The 24,713-nt window shown below is 36.4% G+C and overlaps 1 protein-coding gene across 1 annotated transcript in view; it reads right to left on the bottom strand.

Moving 5' to 3' along the window:
* The window catches only part of CSNK2A1 (casein kinase 2 alpha 1), a 50,587-nt gene that overhangs the window by 9,387 nt on the left and 16,487 nt on the right, over window positions 1–24,713 (bottom strand). The window contains 6 exon segments of the mRNA XM_064475802.1: window positions 2,572–2,655; window positions 4,144–4,203; window positions 5,448–5,498; window positions 6,005–6,106; window positions 10,156–10,267; window positions 12,289–12,498. Coding sequence (XP_064331872.1) covers window positions 2,572–2,655; window positions 4,144–4,203; window positions 5,448–5,498; window positions 6,005–6,106; window positions 10,156–10,267; window positions 12,289–12,389 — 510 coding nt within the window. The 5' untranslated portion in view covers window positions 12,390–12,498.

The following is a 24,713-nucleotide window of genomic DNA, read 5'->3' on the forward strand; positions in this document are numbered from 1 at the left end:
GAGGAATTCCTGACTGCTTCAGCATTGTCTCTATAAAAGTTCACTGTTAATTCGGTATAGTGTCTTGTTTTAGTAAACAAAGGGGAAAATTTAACAAAAGGTATGAAAGAAAGTATAACTTTTTTTACAGCCTTTCTTTTCAACTCCTTAATTATCAGAGCTCCAGAGCTGTTCCCGCACATCTTGTCATATCAGTAAGTATTCCCAGCTGATTATTTATGGTCTGGTGGCTTCACACACAGCATCTCAGCTTTTCCCACCTATATACTCTACTTAGCCCAGCCTCTTACCAACCATCATTCTACGATCACCTAACAGACACATCAAAACTAAACTTCTGATTATTCCCTTAAACACCTGTTTTTCCCAGACTCCTCCTCCTTCATTAAAGTTAATGCCATTTATCCAATCATTTAGGTCAAAAAATTTTCAGTCTGGACTCTTGTTTCTCTTCTACTCCACATCTGTCAACAAATCCTGCTGGCTCTCCCACAATCTGACTATATCATCATGTCCACTGCCACTGCCCTGGCCTATGCTATCACCGATCTCTGATTTCCTGTAATAGCTGCTTCTCTTTATTTGTCTACCTTTCACACTCTTGGCCCAATTCTCTATACAGGAACTAGAATAATCCTTTAAAAAAAGATTTTTATTTAAAAATGATTATAAATTCATAGGAACTTGAAGACGTTCTGTGTACCCTTCACCCAGTTTCCCCTGATGGCAACATCTTACATAACTACAGTACAATACTGAAATCAGGAAAACTGATGATGGCACAATTAACACAGACTTTGGTTTTCAGTTTTATATCCAACTTTGTGTGTATGCGTGTGTGGTTCTATACAATTTTATTGTGTGTATGGATTCATATAGCTTCTACCACAAGATACAGGAGACTACCACAGATGTCCCTTGTTCCTTCCTCTCACCTTTTAACCTCTGGTAACCCCTCTGTTTTCTGTCATTTTGAGAATATTACATAAATGGAACCATCAGTATTTTGAGACTGCTTTTTTTCACTCAGCATGAGACCCATCCAAGTTGTTGCATTATCAATAGTTCTTACTATCAGTAATAATACTACATGATATAGATACACCAGAGTTTGATGAACCATTTACCCACTGAAGGACATTTCGGGTTTTTTCCAATTTGGAGCTGTTACAAATAAAGCTGCATTCACGTATATTCTTATGTGGACCTAAGCTTTTGTTTCTCTGTGATAAATGCCAGAGATTGTTTGGTAAGCATACGTTTAGTTTTCAAAGAAACTGATAAACTATAAAAACAATAGTCTGGCATTTCCCAAAACAAGTGTGCCACTTTACATGCCCATCAGCAATGTATGACAGACTGAGTTACCTTCTATCCTTGCCAGTGTTTAGAATTGTCACTATTTTTTATTTCTGCTGTTCTAATAGATGTGTAATGAACTTTTAAATACGCAAGCGAGAACTTACCCTCTGCTTGAACCCTGTGAAACCTCTTCAGAGAAACGGCCTGACAATTATCTTCCAGGTTTTTACGTGATCTAGTTCTCTTTATCTCTCTGATCATTTCCTTCCCCTCTCTCCCACGTTCATTCTATCCCAGCTCTATTCTTGTGCTGTTCCAACATGCCAAGCACATTCTTGTCTCAGGCTTTTGCATCTGCTATATCCTCCAGCTGGGAAAAACCTCTTCCTGAGACTGCATGGCTGATTCCCTTCAAGTGTTCTTTAAAACGTCACCTTCCTAATGAAACCTTCTTTTTACCACTTTGTTTAAAACTGCAACACTCTCTGCCACTTCCTATTCCTGTTTTATTTTTCTTTCACATCACTTAAATTTTCTATCCTACCAGCCTCCCCCAAATGCAAACTCCTATGGACAAGAATATTTTTTTTGTCTATTTTTGTCTCATGCATATATCCCCAGCCTCTGGAACAATACCTATTACATAGTGTATATCTACAAAAAATATTAATTAAATGAACAAATCACCTATATCCCTGAAGCTTAAAACAGAAAGTCATCGCTGCATACAAAAGGTGGGTTTGGGTCATCTTAAAAAATAGAAATGTTATAAAGTATGTGGTCAGTGCAGCTTTCATAAAAGCACTTGCAGAGCTCAGAGGCCTTATGACATACTAACGAGCAGCAGCATTTTCTGAACATTTTATTCATTTCACAACTGTATACATTTAACTCTCTCAATAACCTAGTAGCATGCAAAGCAAATATCATTACTTGTATACTCACTGTATAGGTAAGAAAAAAAGAGGCAGATGAGGAGAAAGACATTTTCCAAGAGAGTAGTTTTCCAATAAATAAGACTAGAGCCAGGTTCCCTGCCCCAAACTAATGTTTTACCTACTACACTAATCTGTTTTCTTTTTGATAGTATTCTTAGGGATACGAACGAATGAATGGTTTAAACATTCTGATTTGTTAATTCATTCATTCACCAAATATTTATCAAGTGCTTAACAGATACCAGGGCCTGTGACAGATGCTAGGATAAAATGTTGAAGATGGGTTGTTAACTCTATTATGCTGATAAATAAGGCTTGTCAATAACTTTACCTTTCTGTGCTCATGATCAATCATGACATTATGGGGCTTCACATCTCTGTGCATAATTCCCATACTGTGACAATAATCCAGGGCCTACGGGAGGAATAGGAAAGAAAGGAAAGAGTTAGTTTGCATAGTAACTAATCTTTAGTTAAAGTCCTTTACTTCTTCCTACAGTTTTTCTTCTAGCCTCATAATACCCCCAAGAGTCAAGATTAGGGTAATCACTTCCACAGCTACTTTTCAGACTTATTCAAGGTCCCATGGTCAAATAAACCAATGGCCTCTGAACTTCAAGTTCTGATCTTGCACAGTGGTTTCAACATCCTTTTTGTTAAAAAAGACTAAAAGTGTACACCAATTGCATTATCTCCAATTTCTCCTCATCCAAAACCTGGATTACTTTCACAAATATGCGTCCCCTCAAAAGAAGAAAATTGATCTGCCCTACAAATCTCTTATTCAAAGAACAATAATTCTTCAGCAGCTAAGAGTCTACAACAGAAGTTGGCAAACCACAACCATGGGTCAAATGTAGCTTGCTGCTTGCTTCTGTGAATGTTTTATTGGAACAAAGCCACATCTATTTGTTTGCATGTTGCTGGTGTCTGCTTTTGTGCTACAACATCAGAGCTGAGTAGTGTGAGAAAGACCCTATAGCCCGTAAAGCCAAAAATTTTACTGTTTGTCCTTGTAAAGAAGTTTGCCAACTCCTAATTTATGACATCAAATCAAATTTCAAAACCATGTCCATTCTCAAACTAGTGAGTGGCATAACCTCTGGGGTTTGCTAATCCAGGCCATTAAGCCAGCAGATGGCACTAGCCAAGTTTTTGCCCTTCCTGAAGGGCAACTTGGGTTCCTAGGGTTCCCAGGCTTAGGCAAGCATATCCTTAACTTTCTGGAGTCCTACTTGCCACCAGACTGCACAAGCCAATGGAAAGACCAAATATCTCTGCTGGCATAGTCTCTTTAGGGCACTTCTAAGGTTCAAATGAAGGCTTTACAACAACCCTCATTTAGTAAGATACTTCAGCCAACTCTTAGCAATTTTCTCATCTATAATGCTGACCTTGTGACCACTGGGAGCAATATATTTGGTGATTCCCCACTTTAGAAATCAAAGTCCACTTTAAATCAGCAGTCTCTATGCAGAGTTATACATTATCCTTAGGACAACGGCCCTTTGAGGGCTGAGTTAAAGTTTACTGTTTTACTTGTTCAATTTTAAGTGAAATTGAGTATACAGTACACCACGAGTTATTTTTACAAGTTTTTACAATCTAACTGTAACTTTCACATGGGCAAAACAGAGATTACAAATATTTGTTAAGGAGTCCCAGCTATCTTCTAAATATCCTTTCCAAAGCATTCTAAATTATATTTGTACGAGGCCCTACTCTATAACCCTTACATCAGCGTAAGAGTTCTGATGCTATTAACTTATTAAAATTTTATATAAAGAGACAACCCTCTCCTTCAACATATTTCACAAAGTTAATTCACTGGCTTTTCTATAGTCGTTTGGTTTAACAATTGGGAGATCAATTTAAAGATACACAGTATTCAAGGTTTCCTTACCTTCAGAATCTCATACATGTAAAATCGAATATCATAGTCTGTTAACGTCTGGTACAATTGCTGTTAAAGACAAATGCAACATCTGAGCCATGAAACAGTACTGACAGGAAGGCAATTTCTCATCTCTCATTTGTAGTAATTTAAATCAAGACTTGGCTCATTTACCATTGTTCCAAGATCTGCTGTTCACCAGTCTCTACTTTTCCAACATAACATTCACTTTAAAGAGATACTTTGAGTCTTTAATTCTATGTGCATAAGTGAAGAATTACTTAAACTCACATTGCTGAAGCTATAATCCACTGTTGGGAACATATCAGTTTATACATGTAACATGCAATTATATACATTTGCAATTTAGTTTGCTTTTCATTTACCTCCAGATTTTCTCATAAAAGGCATTTGGGCAAATACATAGCCTCCTTAGTAGGGAATTAACCCATCATTGGCCTACACAGTTACAGGCCCTGCAGATCACCAGTGATGGTATGCAGATGGCTTGCTGCCAAATCTGTTGAGCCAATTTAACAGAACTATTCTTGTCCCAATTTGAAAGTAACTCTGAACATCTTTTATGTATCCTTTCCAGTTTCTGAAGAGTTCAGACTTAAAAAAGTACATATCATTAAATGGTTAGTGATGTCCTCTGACAACATTTTCCTTGAAGTTATCATTCTAAAAATATTCTTTTTCCCCTTCCTCTCAGCAAAAGAATTCACCCACTTACTGATACCTAATATTCTTGATACTGGACTGGTGCAAAGGCAAGACAAATACCTTTACAAGTTAAAACCCAAAGGAGTGTCCACATTCTTCTGTTGTACTGGAGTTGAGAATTGTGTCAAAGCAGAATTTACACCACCCTTCCCCACCCATCTCTTTTTAAGATCTAGAGCCCAGTTTCTGAGGAATCCTAAGGTATAAGTTTTTACATACAGAATACATTCGTTACTGAAATTTGTCATTTTACAGCAAAATACCCTAAAGCCAGATCCTGACTGAACACGAGTTGTTGTTTTCACTAAGTCTGACATTAGTGAAAACTGTCAAATGAATGATAAAGGTAATAAGTAGTAAACATATTGGTCATTAAAAAGAGCACTAAACAAAAGGGCAAAATACCAAGATGTGGAAAGTGGGCACTGCTTGTACAGGGGTATGTCTATTTTTAAACCTAGCACTGTAAGGATAAAAAGCTCTTTTTAAACAAGTTAGAAGGAAGCTCTTCTAACAGTAACATCCTTAAAGACTTTCCACGTGGTCTAAAAATCCAAAAGCTTGAAATGGTTGGTTATACATTATACCTTGAAGTCTGTGTTGTTTACGTGTTCAAAAACCAAGGCAGGAGTTCGTGACTAGGGGAAAGAAAAAGAAAACACATTAGCAAAAGCCCTGGCAGCTTTAGTGGGCACAATGTTTGTGGATGCTACGTGGTGAATTTGGCAGTCCTCGCCTCAGAAGTAGGAAACCCTCTATTGCTACAAGCCCTCCCCACTCTGATCATCACCACACTTAGGTCATTTTGGGGATGGATTTCAAACAGAAGACATGGAGCTGAAGTCTCACCAGGCTCTAGGCAGCCCGACAATGCGCCCATCGCCCATCGGCATCGGACCTGAGTTTGCAAAATGGATTAACACATTTCAGTTTCCAGTGCTATCAGTCTCTTAGCCTAGAAGAATAAGAAATAGTCTGTGGGTGGAGGTCTCTTTGAAAGAAAGACCCAAGCTAGTTAAATGGTATAACTGATTAAGCACTTTTAAAGGACTTAATGGTAGAGGGAGGAACAGAAAGAGGCCAGTTGTGCTCAGTGTCAACCACCTCAGCCCTAATGGGCCTTACTAGTGCCTTCTATACTCACCACAGGGTCTTTTACAATGTCTGCCAGTGTGATGATGTTGGGACCACCTCGCAAATTCTCCAAAATCTTTATTTCACGCTTGATTTTCTTCTTCTTTACTGGCTGAAAGAGTAAAAATGCATCATTAAAACAAATTATTTCAGGATATTTCAACAGGTAATGTAAATACATAAATGGCTTACTTATGAGCTCCTTGAAGGAAGGAAATGTGTCAGACATTTCTGAATCCCCTTCTCCTAGCCCTGTGCCAGGTACTCTGCAGGTACTTAGCAAATGTTGAATTGAAAGAAAAAGATTTCTACTCCAAAACTCAGAACTCTGCAGAATTAGCATTTAATTCCAATCATCAGTCTTAATATGTTAATTTTTTAAAACTGCACAAACTAGGAATGTAAATGGTAATACTAAGATATATCTTGAAAAATCTATTTATTACTTAGGATGAAATATGGCGCTCTTTCCATTTCTTCCTCTAAGTCTTAACAGTCTCTACAAGTAAAGTCAGGATCAACAGCAAAGATGGCCAAACTGTCTTTGTGCAGTATAACCTTCTGGGTTAAATGTGGGCCTGGGAGTCAGACTGACTAATGTGAATTCCATTTTCATCCTGCTAGCTGTGTGCCTATGAGCAAGTTATATAACCTCTGTAAACCTTTCACTATGGGTAAAATAATCAATAAGAGTTACCTTAATCAATAATTATAATTAATTATAATATGGCTGAGACATAACACATAATGTCTGTCTAGCCTTATACCAATAGAGCGTCCATATTCCTTTGTCTTCACCCATCATTTCCACATCTGTTCTGGTATAGAAATACCTTTCATTTTTCTGAGAAGAGCTTTGGTCTGAATGTACCTCCTCTACAAAATCCTCTTTCTAAATAGTCTAAAGCAGTGTTGGTCCAAAAGAAATATAATGCAAGTCACACGTGTGTTTTAAATGTTATAGTACACACATTTAAAAAGTATAAACAAATTTTAATAATATATTTTAGTCAATAAAAATTATTCAAAATCCTATCATTTCAACATGTGAATCAATATTAAAAAATTACTAATGAGCAATTTTATATTCTTTTTTGGTACTAAGTCTTTGAAATCTGGTGTATTTTATTCTTCTAGCATATCTCAATTTGGGCCAGACACATTTCAAACACCCAATAGCCATATGTGACCCATGTATACTGCACTGGACCATGCAAGTCTTTTCCTATGGTGCTGGTCACCTCAGACTACTGACACACTGCATATACTTCTTAGAAATTGCTGTAAGTATGTATTATCTCTTCATTAACAAGATTGGAGGCTACTAAACTTTGATTATCAGCCTGTATTTTTCAATATACAGATTGTATAGACCTGCTGAATCAGAATCTTGAGAATGGAGCTGGAGATCTATTTTTAGGTATCTCCCAGGTTGATGACCCAGATCGAGGACTACCAAACAATACCGTAGACTCTTTTAACTTCATCTTAAGTCCTAAGCATATGGTACAGCAGAAAGCTAGCAGGTTTTGGAAACAGACTGTCCTCAAAACCTGGCTTTGTAGCTGTGCAGCGTTGGGAAAAGCACTTAAGTGTTTCTGAAGCTTCCACTTGCCTTGCAGGATTGTGATGTAAATACTGCAGTTAGAAAAGCCCAAAGCAAAGTAGATATTCAATAAATGGGAACTGTTTTACTACTAACAGTGAATCACACATTTAGTTCAATTTATGGCCTCGTAGCTTTGCTTCTATTGGAACTCAGTATATTGGCTGGGAAACAAGCTGATTCCCAAGCTTCTTTTTGCTTCAACTGTTGAATGTTTCTGATCTATTAAGAGTATCTAGGAGATGTCTCTACTCTCCTGGGACTAACCCATCAATCTCTCTCCTGTTTTCTACTAAGTCACTATTTCCCAACTGCTGGCCAATGACAAAAAACTACCGGTTTACAAAACTTTACAAAATCCTTGAAATCCATAAACTTACAAAAGCTAGTTTGTGATAGACCAGAAAGGTGACTTAAACCCTATTTTAATGTGATCAATGCAAATTTTGTCTTTTTAAATAGGGGGGAGAGATTTAAAAATTTAAATATAGTTTATAAATGAACTTCATCTATAATTATACCATCTAGCTACACAGTTACGGTAACATATACAGTACAGTTAGGAAAAGACTGAACTAAAAAAAACTTTCCAAACCACCCTTCACTCAAGACCATCAATGGCTCCCAATGACCTAGAAGAGATAAAAAAATATTTTTTAAGACTGGAAGGAAACGCAGAGATTATCTTTTCCAGGCCATCATCAATTAAATCTCCCTTTCTAAGTTTACCTCCCATATGGTCACATGACAGCTTCCATACAAAATACTTCTCTCACTTATTTCTTCCTCTTCTCTTATCTTGTGCATTCTAGATTATGCTTCCCTTCCATGCTCCCATGCCCACCAATCCAAATCCTCCTCTCACTCAGGGCCTGAAAACAGCTCCAGGGAGCTTTGTCTAACCACCATTCTCTTCTAAACTGTAAGACTCACTATTTGTGCCTTTCATATGACTCTTAAGTGATATACAACTTCATTCTATAATATACTTTTCCACAGGAATATCATCCTACAATTGCACAGAACTTCAGTCTCCAAAGTATATTTCTATATACAATTTTGTATTTCATCCTAGTAATTCTGAGAAAGATAGGTAGAACAAGATTATCTCATTTTCACAGATGAACACTTGTCTTAGATAAATTAAAAGGACTATCATAGCTAATTACTTTTAGAGTTTGGATTATAATCCAAATCCTGATTTCCAGCCTAGTTCTCTTTCTACACTATTAGATACAAATACTTGAACTCCCTGGTTCTCAAAAAGTATGCCAAAGCACCTCAGAAAATTCACAGGCGCTCTGTGAATTTCTAATTTTTGAGGTAAACACCAATTAATACTTGCTATCTGCTAGACACTGAGTGCACTACGAGCTTGAGGTAGTTCATAGTTTCAATATTAGATTGCACTACATTCTCTCTGATGGCATATTTTTGTGAAGCTGGGTTTTCAGCAGTTGCTGTGACAAAAGGTATTGTGCAAAAATTAATGTGGAACAGGAAATGAGACTGCTGGTGTTCAATCTGATGCCAACATTTGAGAAGCTGTGCAAAGACTAACAGGTATATGTATCCCAATAATAATTAATTATGGTTATATAAGAATAAAATAAAATTACTTTTCTCTTTCATGTGTATAACTTTTAAAATGGTTAACCAAGTTGAAACATAAAAACTTTTTTTTAAAGTTAATTGGACTTAACTACTTAATATACAAAACTGTATTTCTTTTGGCTTAGGGGTACCGTGAAAGTTACTGAGGCGATATGGCTGCTATAAACTGAGAAAGTCTGGGACCCTCTGCTTCTCATATCAAATATGGAGAAGTTCCTGTGGCAAGGAACCATATGCTAAGTTTCTGGTATATGACAGTACACAGCACAGTTATAACTAAATCACAATTTACATACTGGTAGCCCACTGGTCAAATCTGGAGTGTTTTAAAAAATTTTCGAGCCAACACTTAAAAACCGAAAGAGTTAGTATGCAAATATAAGTGTCTAGTTTCTCTTTATAAAACAGTATCAAGCAACACTGGACTTGCATTAATGTAAGGCAATAATCAGCTGGAGCTGGAGTACATTCCAAAGTACCCATCACTCACATACTCTAATCATGTGCACTTAAATCCAACTAGCTGCATTAATGTCATCTGCCTGCCCTCTAAAAGCTTACATTTGTGACTCCTCATCCTTACACAGTAGAGGTAATAATTTATTGAAAACAAAAGCGTAACATAACTAAAAATACAGGAAATCAGTGTTAGGCAAGACCAAGGAGAGAGAAGACTGAATCTTTACTCCCTTCCTCTGCCATAACTAGCTATACCACTTGAGTCTAATCACTTGTTGCTTCAGTTTCCTGATTTGTCAAATGAAGATAACCTCTTCTATTGACTTCAGAGAAACAATAAAGGTGTTAAAGCACTCCAAGAACGCTTTCAAATGCTACTTTAAAAAAGGTATCACTATTACTTAAAAAAACAAAATAAAATAAAATAAAAAACGAACCCCCCCAAACCTTTGAAATTATAATCTTTTTCTTCTTATACTTACTTTGAGAATTTTAACAACAACTTTTTCATTATTTGTGATGTTGATGGCTTCAAATACTTCACTGTATTTACCCCGGCCTAATTTTCGAACCAGCTGGTAGTCATCTTGATTTCTGTGAACAAAGTCACAATGATTTAAAAAGTTCGTATTATCAAGCACTAATTCAATTTATAAAACTAAAACCAGTAGGAGAAAAATAAGTAAGAGGTATTTCAAATAATTCCCAAATTGATTTTTTTTTTTAATTTGGCCAGTTAAAAATGTTGTGTTCCCTATCCTACAATTAAAAAATTTAAGCCTTTAAATTATTCTTTCAAATCCCAAATGGTTTACATCTCTACTGGCATACCATACATCACTAGCTTGTATTAGGGTTTGTTATGTACATTTGTCTCCAATAACAGACAGCTTTCCCTTGGAGAATAATTTTTACATATTCCTGTCCCCCAGTGCCTGGTCCAGAGCTAGCATTTAGCAAGAAGTCAATATATGCTGTAAGAATATTTCAATTCAGCCACACTTTGGGAGCAGCTGATTTTTAATGGGCCTCTTTGCATTTAAGTGATTTTCAAATATATAGGTTTGACCTCCTACTTGCCCTCCAAGGATCTGAGGACAGTTCATGTAATGGAGTTTGGAAACCACACTATAGCTCATTAACCATAGTTAGGTGTCTCTTTCCCTACTTTTACCCATATTCCAAGGCCAGTAAGCAACATTAGAGGTGAAATGAATAAGGAAAATGTCAACATTTGCTCCCTGCCTCTGCTTACAACTTAGAGGGGTCTGCTCTAAAGAATGACAAATACAATCTTTTTAATAAGACCTACAAGTTATTTATTCCTGCTGGAGACACTGAGAATCCAATATGTAACAAATCAGCCGTTCATTTTCCTCAAGCAGCTAAAAAGAAAGTGAATGAACAGAGAAGGAGAAAGATACTCAAGACAATGGACAATACAATAACCATGGCAGGTCTAGGGAAGGAAGCTCTTAGATCTGGTCCAGTTCTCTTGTGGGAGGGCATAGAAAACAAATTCAAGCAAGCAAATAGCACCATGGCAAAAACTCAAAAGGGCTGTTTAGTGCCATTTAAGCAGAATTATGTGCAAAACACTTAATTTGAAGAGACTGGTTGAAATTTCTGTAGTAAAACTCCGAGTATTCCTAGAGTCCAAAGCATGTGACATAAGAGGAAAACTGTTAGGGTATCAATAATGATAACATCTATTGGCACTGTACCATGGTTCTTGATGGTATCTTTGAAGCACACTATGCCTTCTTGTGCAGAGGCAATGTACTTACTGTTAAGAACCATGGTCTGATCAGGATTAAAAAACACCCCATGACAATTTTAGGAGACTTATTTTTAACCACTTACAGGATATGAACATCACATGTGGACAGATATAAAATGTAGCATATGGGAGCTGCAGCTTTGAGTTTTCAAATTGCTTTCTTTTGCATTTGAATGTCAAAATAATTTTATCACAAAAGGTATGATCTGATCAATTAAATACATACCATGCTGGGACATCCAAATGAGACTGCACAGAGAATTAGGAGGGCAAACACAGCTGTTCAGGCAGACTGCAACTGTTCAGGATGGAATTTGGGCTGAATTCCATGTTACACATGGCTAGCCTATGATAAGGGCTAATATTTTACAGGTTTAATTTTGCTTCTTATCAGAAAGAGGACACCTTTCTGGAGAACTGTTTCATCCTTCAGTATCATCATGGGACAACATTCTCAGACCTCAAAAATATTTTATGTAAGAGTCTGGTGTTTTCAAAGTTCAAAGCCTCCCAAGTATTAATTCTGATCTAACTACAAAGCCCTTAGCTGAGCAACCTAACAGGTAACTCTTTGTTACAAGCTTTATACACAGAATACATACATTGGAGAAAAGAATTAAGAAGAGACTGAAATGATTTTTTAACTGATAAACCCACCAAAACTATTAATTTGCCAAAGCAATACCCTGTTTTACTGCAGAAGAAAACACAGATCGGGTTCAATCTTGAGGTTTATAAGTGCACAGTCAGGTAGGTTTCCTGACATAAATTACTCAACAAATCCGTAAGAGTCAGCCCTTTGGGTGAGTACAGTGAAGTAAATGGAAATAATTACCCCCATTCCACCACATGTGACTCATAATCCCAGTACTCTCGGGGTCTGTGCGTATTAACATCTGTGTAAACTCTGGCCCTGCTTGGCACGGGTCCCGACATGTCAGACAGGTTGGCGGACAAAGCTGGACTTGATGTTTGGAGACCTGGCAGTCACCGTGTTGAGAGGCAGCTGGGGTTAAGACCTTGTTTCAGACCTGTTTTCTTCAAACTGCAGAAACAAAATGCACAAAGGCCAAGGAGTTGTTTTTAAAAAGTACATGGGAAGAAAAAAAATCATCTTACAATACTGGCCTCAAATATACCTCTGTCTCTTCTCCCTGTTTATCAATGAATATATCCCAACTGTGCCAATCACATTGTTTCCTATAACATGGGGAAAAAACAAAACACCCAAGAAACATACTTAAACCTATATTGACCCTAATCTTATTCTATGAAGTAGCCTGTTACCTCCTTATCTAAAGTTTGGATGCTCTTTATAAGACAGCCTGAAAGAGAAGAAAGGCTAAACCTATCAGCATTACTACTATTTATATACATTTTACAAAAAGTATTGGCAAGAACAGCACTTTCCTTTCAGCAACTCAGGTATCGGTGCTAAAAGGCTCTAGAATGGTGGCAAAGCCAAGAGTACAAACCCTCAGTCTGACTCTAATATTTGATGAAAGCAGGAAAGGAATAATGTTCTCATTCATTAAAGTTCAATGTTGGGGGGCTGGGTATAGCCTAGCAGTAGAGTGCATGTTTAGCATGCACGAGGTCCTGAGTTTAATCCCCATTACTTCCATTAAAAAAACAAAGGTCCAATGTCATTTTATTATTTGGGGAACCTTACATAATAATCGGTAGACTCATGAGCACCATTTGAAAGATACACTTGATTTCGCTAAAAAAAAAAAAAAGCCAGTAATTTCTTCCTGACATTTAATAGAGGCTGGTAGAAGACAGCAATATAAATTGACTGAAATAAAGCAAAATTTGATACCAAGGAAAGGCTGGTAAAATTTTAGAAATATGCTTTCTACCAAATCAGTAAACTAAGTTTCCCTTATTATGTCTTCCCCAACCATTCCAACCTATTCATCTGTTCTCTGAGGTTCCTATAGCATTTGTTGGTTCTCTTTACTCTCCTTTTAATTAAAAATGCATTGAGGGAACACCCTTCTGTTTGTTAGGCATCCATGCTGCCCAAAGCATAAACATTGAATAAAGTCAATTAGATTTTTAAAAATGTATTAAGTCTCCAGATGTCATAACCTGAGGAAGACACATCACTTACACATTTTCTGGCCAAGACTGTGGAACCTCAATCTAATGACAAGGAAAAGACAAACAGAAAATAAGGATGCTTCTATTAAAAAAAGGGTGGGGATGGGGAGTAATACACTGCTCTTCAAAAATGTCAATATTATAAAAGCTAAGGGAAGGCTTATGAGACATGACAACTAAGTACAATGTCCCACCCTAGACTGTATTCTGTACTAGAAGGGGGGAAAACACTATAAAGAACAATACTATCAGATCAAATGACAAAACTGGAATTCAGATAGTAGATTAGGTGTATGCAAGAGTACACTCACACATGATAAAGCAAATGGGGTAAAATATTACAACAGGTAAATCTGGGTAAAGGGGGATACAGTTGTTCTTTGTACTATTTTTATTTGTGATGAAACATGTATTTTTAAAAATTATAAAATATACGTAAAACTTACCAATTTAACCATGTTTAAGTGTACAGTTCAGTGGTACTGAAAGTACACTGACATGGTTGTACAACCATCACACCCTCTATCTCTAGAGGTTTTTCATCATCTCAAACTGGAACTCTTGAGTCATTAAATACCAATTCCTTCCTCCCAGCTCCTTATAACCACTGTGCTATTTTTTGTCTGAGTTTGTCTACTCTAGGTACTGCACATAAGTGGAACTGAAGACTATCTGTCATATTACATTTGGTTCATTTCATTTAGCATGTCTTCATGTGCCAGAATTTCCTTCTTCCTAAAGGCTAAATATTTCCACTGCGTGTATATACCACATTTTGTCTACCTATCAATACACACTTGAGTTGTTTCCACCTTCAGGCTTTTGTGAATAATGCTGCTATGAACATTAGTGTACAAATATCTTTGGAGTTTCTGCTTTCAATTCTTTTGGGTATACATCCAGGAGTGAAATTGTGGATTGTATGTTAATTCTGTGTTTAAGTTTTTGAGAAACCAACACACACTTTTCCACAGTGACTGCATCATTTTCTATTTCCATCAGCTATGCAGCAAGGTTCCAACTTCTCCACGTCCTCCCCAGCATTTATATGTTTTTTTAAATAGCAGCCTTCTTAATGGTTATAAAGTGGTATCTCACTGTGGTTTTGATTTGTATTTCCCTAATGATTAGTGATGCTGAGCATTTTTTTGTGTTTTTCAGTCATTTATATGTCTTCTTTGGAGAGATGACTATTTCAGTCCTTTGTCTATTTTTTAATTGTGGGTTTTTTTGGTTATTCAGTTGTAGAAGTTCCTTATATATTCCGGATATTAGTATTTTACCAGATATATTATTTGCAAATATTTTTCTCCCCTTCTGTGGGTTGCCTTTTTATTCTGTTGATGGTGTCCTTTGATGCACAAAATTATTTAATCTTGATGAAGCCCAATTTTTCTATTTTGTCTTATCTTGCTTTTGGTGTCATATCTGTACTATTTTTGTCTCATATAAATATGAAGTTACTTCCAAATAAAAAGTTAAAAAATGGGTATAAGAAAGTGAGGCTCAAGACGAGGAAAATTTACCTACAATCACATAGCTACTAAGAGCAGAATAATGACCAGAAACCAAATTTCTGATTCTTCTGACAGTAATCTTTCTTTTCCATGTAATCATAAACTAGTTAGATAACAATAGTTAACATCTACAAGCGTTTAATCCTTACCACACAAGGAAATGGTAAGGAAGTTACCATTATCCCCATTTTACAGATGAGGAAACTCAAGAAAGGTTAAGTAACTTGCCAAAGGACATAGCTAGAAGGAGCTGACATTCAACCAGACTATAAAAATAGAGACAACTATATTTACCTTAAGGTTTGTGGTGAAGATTCAATGAGTTAGTAAGTATAAAGTGTTTAGAACTGTGCCTATTTGAGAGCTCTGAGAGACCCATTTACAAGAATCTGCATGTTCTTTCCAATGCTGCATTTAAGTTGGAGCTTAGCTACCATACCGAAAGATAAGCCAGAAGTGATGTCTCCTTATGTCCATGGTTCCAGTGGCTTAAAGCTTTCAGAGAAAGAGTAAGAGACTGGGATGAGGGTTAATGCTATACTCCAGAATTGTGACAGACAGTGACACTCAATCCTCACACAATACATGAGATCAAAAGATCCATGTGTCTACTTAGAATTCTCCCTTTCATAAAACCCCTGCAACCTGCCTCTGTTCAACTCTGGGGTCTCATACATATACAATTTAGATGGCCAGAAAACAACAAAATTATTCAAATACTTAATAAAAAGTGAATCAAGACTCTTTCAAATTATTTCCAAATATTTATCTTTGGTTTTATAAAAACAACATAGGTGATAAAAACCTAATTTATCTTTACCTAATATCGATTAATTATTTAAAAATACACACACCCCAAACAAGCAAAAAAAACAGACACTTTTACTGTAACTTTTCTTCTTTCCAAAGATGTAAGGTCATTTGTATTGTAGGACTTTTTTGGTGACTATTATCCCTGCACTGACAACAGCAAAAGACATTAAGGAGATGCATAAAGGCACATGTGCACAAACAGCCAAAAGAGTATATACGACAGCATTAAACCAGTAGAAATACTGTCCCCAGAAATTTATGACTTTTAATGACAATAAACTTTTAAATTCTTCCCTTCTTCTCTGAAACAGTATCTTTCTCTTCAGTCTCTATATTCCTTTATATGTATTTTATTCTTTGTTGATATTCTATAAGATACCATTTAACTGTGGATCTCAAAGCCCTTCCCCTAGAGCTCAATAAGTTTGTAAAATCAGCACAAATTTAACAACTGGGATTAAATGCAACAAGCTATGAATATGAAATAAGAAAGTGCCCAGCCTTTAAGGGCCAACTCATGGGTGGACATGTCATTACAAAATGAGACCTCATTTCTCCCTGGAAATCATCTGACTCATATGGAAAATATTCCCCAACTCCCATTTACTAGCTCATGTATCTATCATACTCTTATCACCCAGCCTTCCTCTGCTCTCTTAAGGCCTTGGCATTCTCTAAGAGCAGAGCAAGACTATTCACTAATGAAACTCTTGAGATTCTCAAGTACTTGTTTGATTGACCTTTGCAGCTTTGTGCCTCATCAGCTGGGACCTAATTTATGAACTGGTGAACTTGAGTCTCCACTGGGAGGACAACTAGCTGTTTTGCAGTACCCCAAAGAGGTGCTTTACTTTACTGTCATGCACACCAAATAGTCTGCTTACAGTAAGAGAGTAATTCACACGAATTCCAAATGGTTGACCTTCATTAATTATGTGGAGAGAAGAAAATAGGGGGTTCTTGAACTACAGCTAAGCAATTTCAGATAAATTAAATGGTGCAAGGACAGATGAAGGAGGGTGACAGGACAGGGTAAAAAGAAGATGTGAAAAAAAAGATAAACATTTATTTTATTCAGAAATAGTATTTTACCTGTACCGCTGTAAATGTGTATGCATATTCACATGAAACCAAACAGGAAGGAAACAAAAGGACAGCCTAATTTTCCCAGTTATAGATTTGGTTCTTTCAGAAATTCCTTCCTTCGGTCACCCCTTAAATATATGAGCATCTACTATGAAAAAGTACTATGATAGGCCTTGGGGATATAAAAACGAGCAAGGCAGAACACGGATGAGACGAATATGCTTTTAAGATTTTATCTGCAGATTAAGGATAATGAAAACTCACTGAAGAGTTTTAAACAGGAAAATGACCCATATATACATTTTAAATAAATAAAATTTATTTTAAATAAATTTATTCTGGTAGGTGCGGGACAGGCAGAAAGAACAGATTCAGGGAAACAGAAAGCTATCAACAGTAGTGTATGTGAGAAATTGTGAAGATCTGGCCTATGGCGGTAGCAATGGAGAACTAATGAGTGAACTAATCTGACAGGCAAAATTTATGGTATAAAATCAATAGCTCTGGATGGAATGGATAATGGGGTAAAAAGTGGAAGTGACTTTCAGATTTCTGGCTAGGGAGACTGTCAATGCCGTTCATGGAGACAGAAAACATTCTGGAAGAGAACTCACAAGTCAGGTGTTGAATATAAGGTTAAAACGGCTCTTTGACGTACTGGACACTGAATAGGCAATTGGATATGAGAAGCATGAGCCAAAAGAGCTTTTCAGTTTTAAATAATCTACCCACCTCTCCCCAAATTCTATGTGGCAGGTATTTCATTCCCTAATCTACACATAAGAAAACAGTAAATTCAGAAGCTTTATCAAGAATATCTGGTAAAGATGGAGCTACGATTCAAAGCCAAGCTGGCTGGCTTTCAAGGTACAAGTCTTCTCATTTCTATAAAACTTATCACTTTCTACCTCATATACAGTGGACTTCAAACCTTAAATTTCCTTATTAGACCCTTAGCTTTTGAAGTCAAGATCCATTATCCGATTTATCTTTTCACTTTACAGTACCCAGCTCAAGGTTTTGTGTTTTGCAAGATGTTCAGTAAATATTATTCATCGATCAAATCAATGTTATGAAAACGAAGTTGCCTCCAAAAGGCAGGGTGCCCCCAAACACTTCAGGTTGGGGGAAGGGTATAGCTCAAGTGGTAGAGCACATGCTCAGCATGCAAGAGGTCCTGGGTTCAATCCCCAGTACCTCCTCCAAGCAGAAATCAATGAATAAATCTAATTATCTCCCCGTCATAAAACATACAATACAAGCAAAACACTTCAGGTCATCTGGTACATAGCTAGGAAAATTGAAAGACCAACTGAAGGGTTCCTGAGTAGTTTCCCCTTCACTCTCTTTCAACTCGCCCCCACAATATTATATAGCTTCTTCTATTAAATAACAGGGCCACAGTTAAGATTTGTCCTTTCCCCCCAAAACAATTAAAATTAAGAGAATACTGGAGAAACTTTAGCTAAGCAATTTTTACAACAGCTTATCTGAAACTTGGGAAAAGTGCTTGAGTCCTGGATATCCTGAAGGTCAATTCTCCTATCCATCATTCATAATACAAGTATATCTTAAGAAAACTTACAGAAAATGACTTACAGAAAAAGGATTACCTTTCCTAATAATTTTCATTTTAAATGAACTAATTAGTCCTTACTGTCCCCATGTAGCGCATAAAAGGAGATGTAACTTCAGTGGCTAGCAATTTCAGATCACTAAGTCTATCTGAAAAGCCCTCAGACTGACTATGAATAAAGACATGGCTAGGGCTTGTTCAATGCTTAGCATAACAGAAGCCAACTAATCAACTATGAAAAATTATCTTCTCAACAAAATTTTTCCTACTAAAGTCAGATCACACAACCAAAGCCAATTACATGGCTCTGTGTGACCCATCCTTTAATAAAATGCAAGGAAACAAAAACTTCATTAAATCATCAGGCTAAAATACGTGCTGTCAAAATCAAATTTTTTGACATGAATGTAACAGAACTAATTAATTTCAATAAAAACTCCTCTTGCCCTCTTCAGCCGGTTTCTCCCTCTAATCTCTTCTACTCCGTATGATTTCTGTTTTTCAATCTGGCAACTAAAAAGAAAATCAGAGGCTTAGTAAATGGTCCAATATCAGAAACTGCACAAGTCTAACCATCATTTGTACTAATGAATTTTTATAGATCAACTCTCCAGTATTAGAACTGGAAAAGATTATTCTGGAACTTAAAAAAGTTAAGTTTATTTTCAAGCTGTGATAGTTTTTTAACCCTAATGTTTATTAGGTCTTTCAACCGTAAAGTTTATTAAGGCCTTGATCTTTAAAAAAAAAAAAAAAAGAAAGAAAAGAAAAGAAATCCCCCTACCATCCCTAGATCAACCACAGTAAATAAACAAGATCTCATATTCATCCAGAAAGGACAAAGAGTTCTACAGTAAAAAATGAGGAATGTGCTTATACTGCATTGAGTACATGATTTAGGACCACTTGTTTAGAGGAAAAGCAGTTGTATGAGGAAAAAAAACCTCTGAAGTACTGCTGCAGAGAATTAACTCTTCTTAGCAATCAGGCAGCATAAACTGGTAAGAGAGATGCAGAATTTGTGGAACAAACTCAAGGAGAGTATAACTATGTATGTTTTTGCCTAGTCGTAGAAGCAAAGACAAACATTCAGTCATACAAACTTGCCCTTTCTCTTTTTAAAGTGGCACTGCTTAAAAGGCCAAATGAACACAAAAAAAGCATAAGTAGTTAATACTATCTGAATTACTTGTTTTAACTGTCCACAGTTGCCCTTAATTTCCAATTATCTCCTCCTTTCAAATCAAGAGCACAATGTTCATTCATTAAGCATTTATTGAATACTTATTATGTACCAGGAAATCTGTGCTTGATTGCCAGGAAAGGATCCTTTCTCTAGACCCTGGAGAATAAAGAAAGTAACTCTGCCCTCCAACAATAACAACCAAAAAATCAGACCATTAAAATCTCAAGTGATCAGTGCTTGAAAGAATTGAGTCAGGGTGCTCTGCAGGCATTGAAGGGAATTTAAGTCACCAACCAACCTATTATTCATTCAACAAATACTTATGGAGTACCTCAATGTTTGGGGAAAGGCAGTCAGTGAAGAAATAACATCTAAGCTCAGTTTTAAAGGATGCATAGGAATTATTCAGATGAAAAACACTAAAACAAGAAACTATAGAGCACAATACTTAAAGCAGTTAGGAATTTTAAAGACCTATAATTTTGTACCCCAAAATGACCAAAGGCTAGCACACCTTGTTATCCTCTGTAAGAAGCAAATCAGAGCAGCAACCTCTATATCTGATTTGGAAAACACTAGTGTACTCTACTTGACTGTTAGTGTGTGTGCCCTTCCCCCAAACAATTATTAATTCACAATCATTGCAATTTAGATCTCATTCTCTTCCTTTCTCCACTCCTCAAACAAATTAGTTTCTACTGCTGAGGTGCAAAGCAAAATACCTAGAAAGGATAAGCAGCTATTGAGTGTAGACAATTCCTGAAAGTGTGAGTGCTTTTCAGATTTCAAAGTAAGAAATCAGGACTTTCCAGGTAATTTTCCTGTTTTCAGTAATGGCAGGCTAGGTTATTTATATTCAGGTCAACTCTCCCACTGAGAATCAAAGAGAAAATTAAACACAGACACACACACACTCCCCTCTCCCCCATCTCTCTCTCATATTCTTAAACAAGACAGACAAGTACACAGTCAAAAGTGAAAAGAAAATGAGAACCCAGAGAAGATAAGCAAGCAAGGAAGCCCAAACAGTCTTTGTTGATTACTGAAAATTAGAATTTTGTTTCTGACAGAAACTAAAGTCTGGGGTTCTCACAAGGTGAGGAGAGAGGGGGGAGGGAGGGAGGACGGAAGGACAAAGAGACCTTCTCCATAATAAGCTGAGACTTCAGAGAGCTAAAACCTTATGGAAGGAGTGAATGGGAGAGTGGAAGATTCACGGAAGAATTATAGCCCTACAGAGGGAATATTTGATCTGAAGCTTGTTTTAAGGTGGTCCCTGGATCAGTGATGTCCATAGACACCTGACATGAGCAAGCGCTCTGCAGAGAAAAATACCTTGCTATGGGCCTCAAATGATTCCTACAAATAATTTTGTTGTATTAATACAACATCCAGCTTGTAATAAAAGACAACTAGGTGTTGAAGGAAATGACTCCAAGAATAAGAACTGGAAGAAAAAGAACAGACAACAGAAAAAATCCAGAGACTTCTGATCTTAGACTCGAACTATGAAACAACTATGTTGACTATACTTATAGAAATGAGAGAAGCTTCAAAATATCTGCAGGGAACAGGGTACTTTAAAAAGTAATAGCACACTTGAACAAACCGATCACTAGAAATGAAATAGAATTAGCAACAAAAAACCTCCCTACAAATAAAAGTCCAGGACTGGACGGCTTCACCAGGGAATTCTACCAAACATACAAAGAAGAACTCATACCAGTCCTTCTCAAACTATTCCAGAAGACTGAAAAGGAGGGAATACTCCCAAACTCATTCTATGAAGCCACCATCACCCTGATACCAAAACCAGGCAAAGACACTACCAAAAAAGAGACCACTATCACTGATGAACACAGATGCAAAAATCCTTACCAAAATATTAGCAAATAGAATCCAACAGCACATAAAAATCCTGATCAAGTGGGTCCATCCCAGGGACACAAGGGTGGTTCAACATACGCAAATCAATGTAATACATCACATCAACAAGAGAAAGGACAAAAATCACATGATCATCTCAACAGATGCAGAAAAAGCATTTGATAAAATTCTACACCCATTTATGATAAAAACTCTCACCGAAGTGGGTGTAGAGGGAACGTATCTCAACATAATAAAAGCTATATATGACAAATCTACAGCCAGCATAGTACTCAACGGTGAAAAACTCAAAAGCTTCCCACTAAAATCTGGGACAATGCTGCCCACTATCACCACTCCTATTCAACATAGTCTTGGAAGTCCTAGCCACAGCAATCAGGCAAGAGAGAGAAATCAAAGGGATTCAAATTGGAAAAAAAGAGGTAAGAGTGTCACTATATGCTGATGACATGTTACTATATATAGAAAACCCTAAAAGGTCCACACAAAAACTACTAAAGCTGATGGAAGAATTCAGCAAGGTAGCAGGTTACATGATTAACGTTCAAAAATCAGTTGCATTTCTTTACACTAATGATGAATCAACAGAAAAAGAAAGTAAAGAAACAATCCCCTTTAAAATAGCACCCAAAGTAATAAAATACTTAGGAGTAAATCTAAGCAAGGAGGTGAAAGAATTATACACAGAAAACTATAAACCATTGATGAAGGAAATTAAAGAAGATTTTTAAAAAATGGAAAGATATCCCATGCTCCTGGATTGGAAGAGTCAATGTTGTTAAAATGGTCACACTGCCCAAGGCAATCTACAGGTTTAATGCACTCCCTATCAAATTGCCCAGGACATATTTCACAGAACTAGAACAAATCATAATAAAATTTATATGGAACCACAAAAGACCTAGAATTGCCAAAGCATTACTGAAGAAAAAGAAAGAGGCTGGAGGAATAACTCTCCCAGACTTCAGACAATACTATAGAGCTACAGTCATCAAGACAGCATGGTATTGGTACAAAAACAGACATATAGACCAATGGAACAGACTAGAGAGCCCAGAAATGAACCCACAAACTTTTGGGCAACTAATCTTCGACAAAGGAGGCAAGAATATACAATGGAATAAAGACAGTCTCTTCAGCCAATGGTGTTGGGAAAACTGGACAGCAGCATGTAAATCAATGAAGCTAGAACACTCCCTTACCCCATATACAAAAATCAACTCAAAATGGATCAAAGACTTAAATATTAGACAAGATACAATAAACCTCCTAGAAGAAAATATAGGCAAAACATTACCTGACATACATCTCAAAAATGTTCTCCTAAGACAGTCTACCCAAGCAATAGAAATAAAAGCAAGAATAAGCAAATGGGACCTAATTAAACTTACAAGCTTCTGCACAGCAAAGGAAACCATAAATAAAACAAAACAACCTACAGAATGGGAAAAAATTTTTGCAAATGAAACCAACAAAGGCTTGATATCCACAATATATAAGCAGCTCATACAACTTAATAAGAAAAAAACAAACAACCCAATCCAAAAATGGGCAAAAGACCTAAACAAGCAATTCTCCAAGGAAGACATACAAATGATCAATAGACACATGAAAAAATGCTCAATATCACTAATTATCAGAGGAATGCAAATCAAAACTACAATGAGGTATCATCTCACACCAGTCAGAATGGCCATCATTCAAAAGTCCACAAATGACAAATACTGGAAAGGCTGTGGAGAAAAGGGAACTCTCCTACACTGCTGGTGGGAATGCAGTTTGGTGCAGCCACTGTGGAAAACAGTATGGAGATTCCTCAAAAGACTAGGAATAGACTTACCATATGACCCAGGAATCCCGCTCCTGGGCATATATCCAGAAGGAACCCTACTTCAAAATGACACCTGCACCTCAATGTTCATAGCAGCACTATTTACAATAGCCAAGACATGGAAACAGCCTAAATGTCCATCAGCAGATGACTGGATAAAGATGTGGTATATTTATACAATGGAATACTATTCAGCCATAAAAGCCGACAACGTAACACCATTTGCAGCAACATGGATGTTCCTGGAGAATGTCATTCTAAGTGAAGTAGGCCAGAAAGAGAAAGAAAAATACCATATGAGATCACTCATACGTGGAATCTAAAAATAAATAAATAAATAAATAAATAAATAAATAAATAAATAAATACATACATACATACATACATACATACATACATACATACATACAAAACAGAAACAGACTCATAGACATAGAATAGAAACTTGTGGTTGCCAAGGGGGTGGGGGGTGGGAAGGGACAGACTGGGATTTCAAAATGTAGAATAGATAAACAAGATTATACTGTATAGCACAGGGAAATATATACAAGATCTTGTGGTAGCTCACAGTGAAAAAAGAAAATGTGACAATGAATATATGTATGTTCATGTATAACTGAAAAATTGTGCTCTATACTGGAATTTGACACAACATTGTAAAATGACTATTACTCAATAAAAAAAATTAAAAAAAAAGAGCAGATTCCAAAACATAGAAGAATGAAGTTTCAGAAATAAAAAATAATTGAAATGGATCGATTTAAGAGTAGATTCAACAAAGATGAAGAGAAAAGGAACTAAGGAACTGGCAAATAGGCTAGAAATTATCCACAGTGTAGCAGAAAAGTCAAAACTATGAAAAAATAAGAGAATAATAATACTGTGAAGTGGTTTGATATACTTTTAATTGGTATTGGAAGAAAAGGAGAAAATGGGACATGGCAGAGGCAATAGCTGAAATGGTTAACAGCTGAGAATTTCCCAGAAGTAACTACACACTCACATTCCAGAAGCCAACAAATTCCAAACAAGATCAATAAAAAAGAAATTCACAACTAAACATACAATAAAACAGAAGTAAAGCCAAAGAGAGAGAAATCTGAAAAGCAAGCAGAGAAGATGAATTGCATTCAAAGCAATATTAGAAGTTGTTTCTTCTCCAAAGGCAACAATGAGGCCAAGACAGTTTAATACCAACAGTGTGCTAAGGAAAAAAAAAAAAACCTGCCAAATTAAAACTCTATATCCAGTAAATATC

Source organism: Camelus dromedarius, chromosome 18, assembly GCF_036321535.1.
Source record: "Camelus dromedarius isolate mCamDro1 chromosome 18, mCamDro1.pat, whole genome shotgun sequence".
Lineage (NCBI taxonomy): Eukaryota > Metazoa > Chordata > Mammalia > Artiodactyla > Camelidae > Camelus > Camelus dromedarius.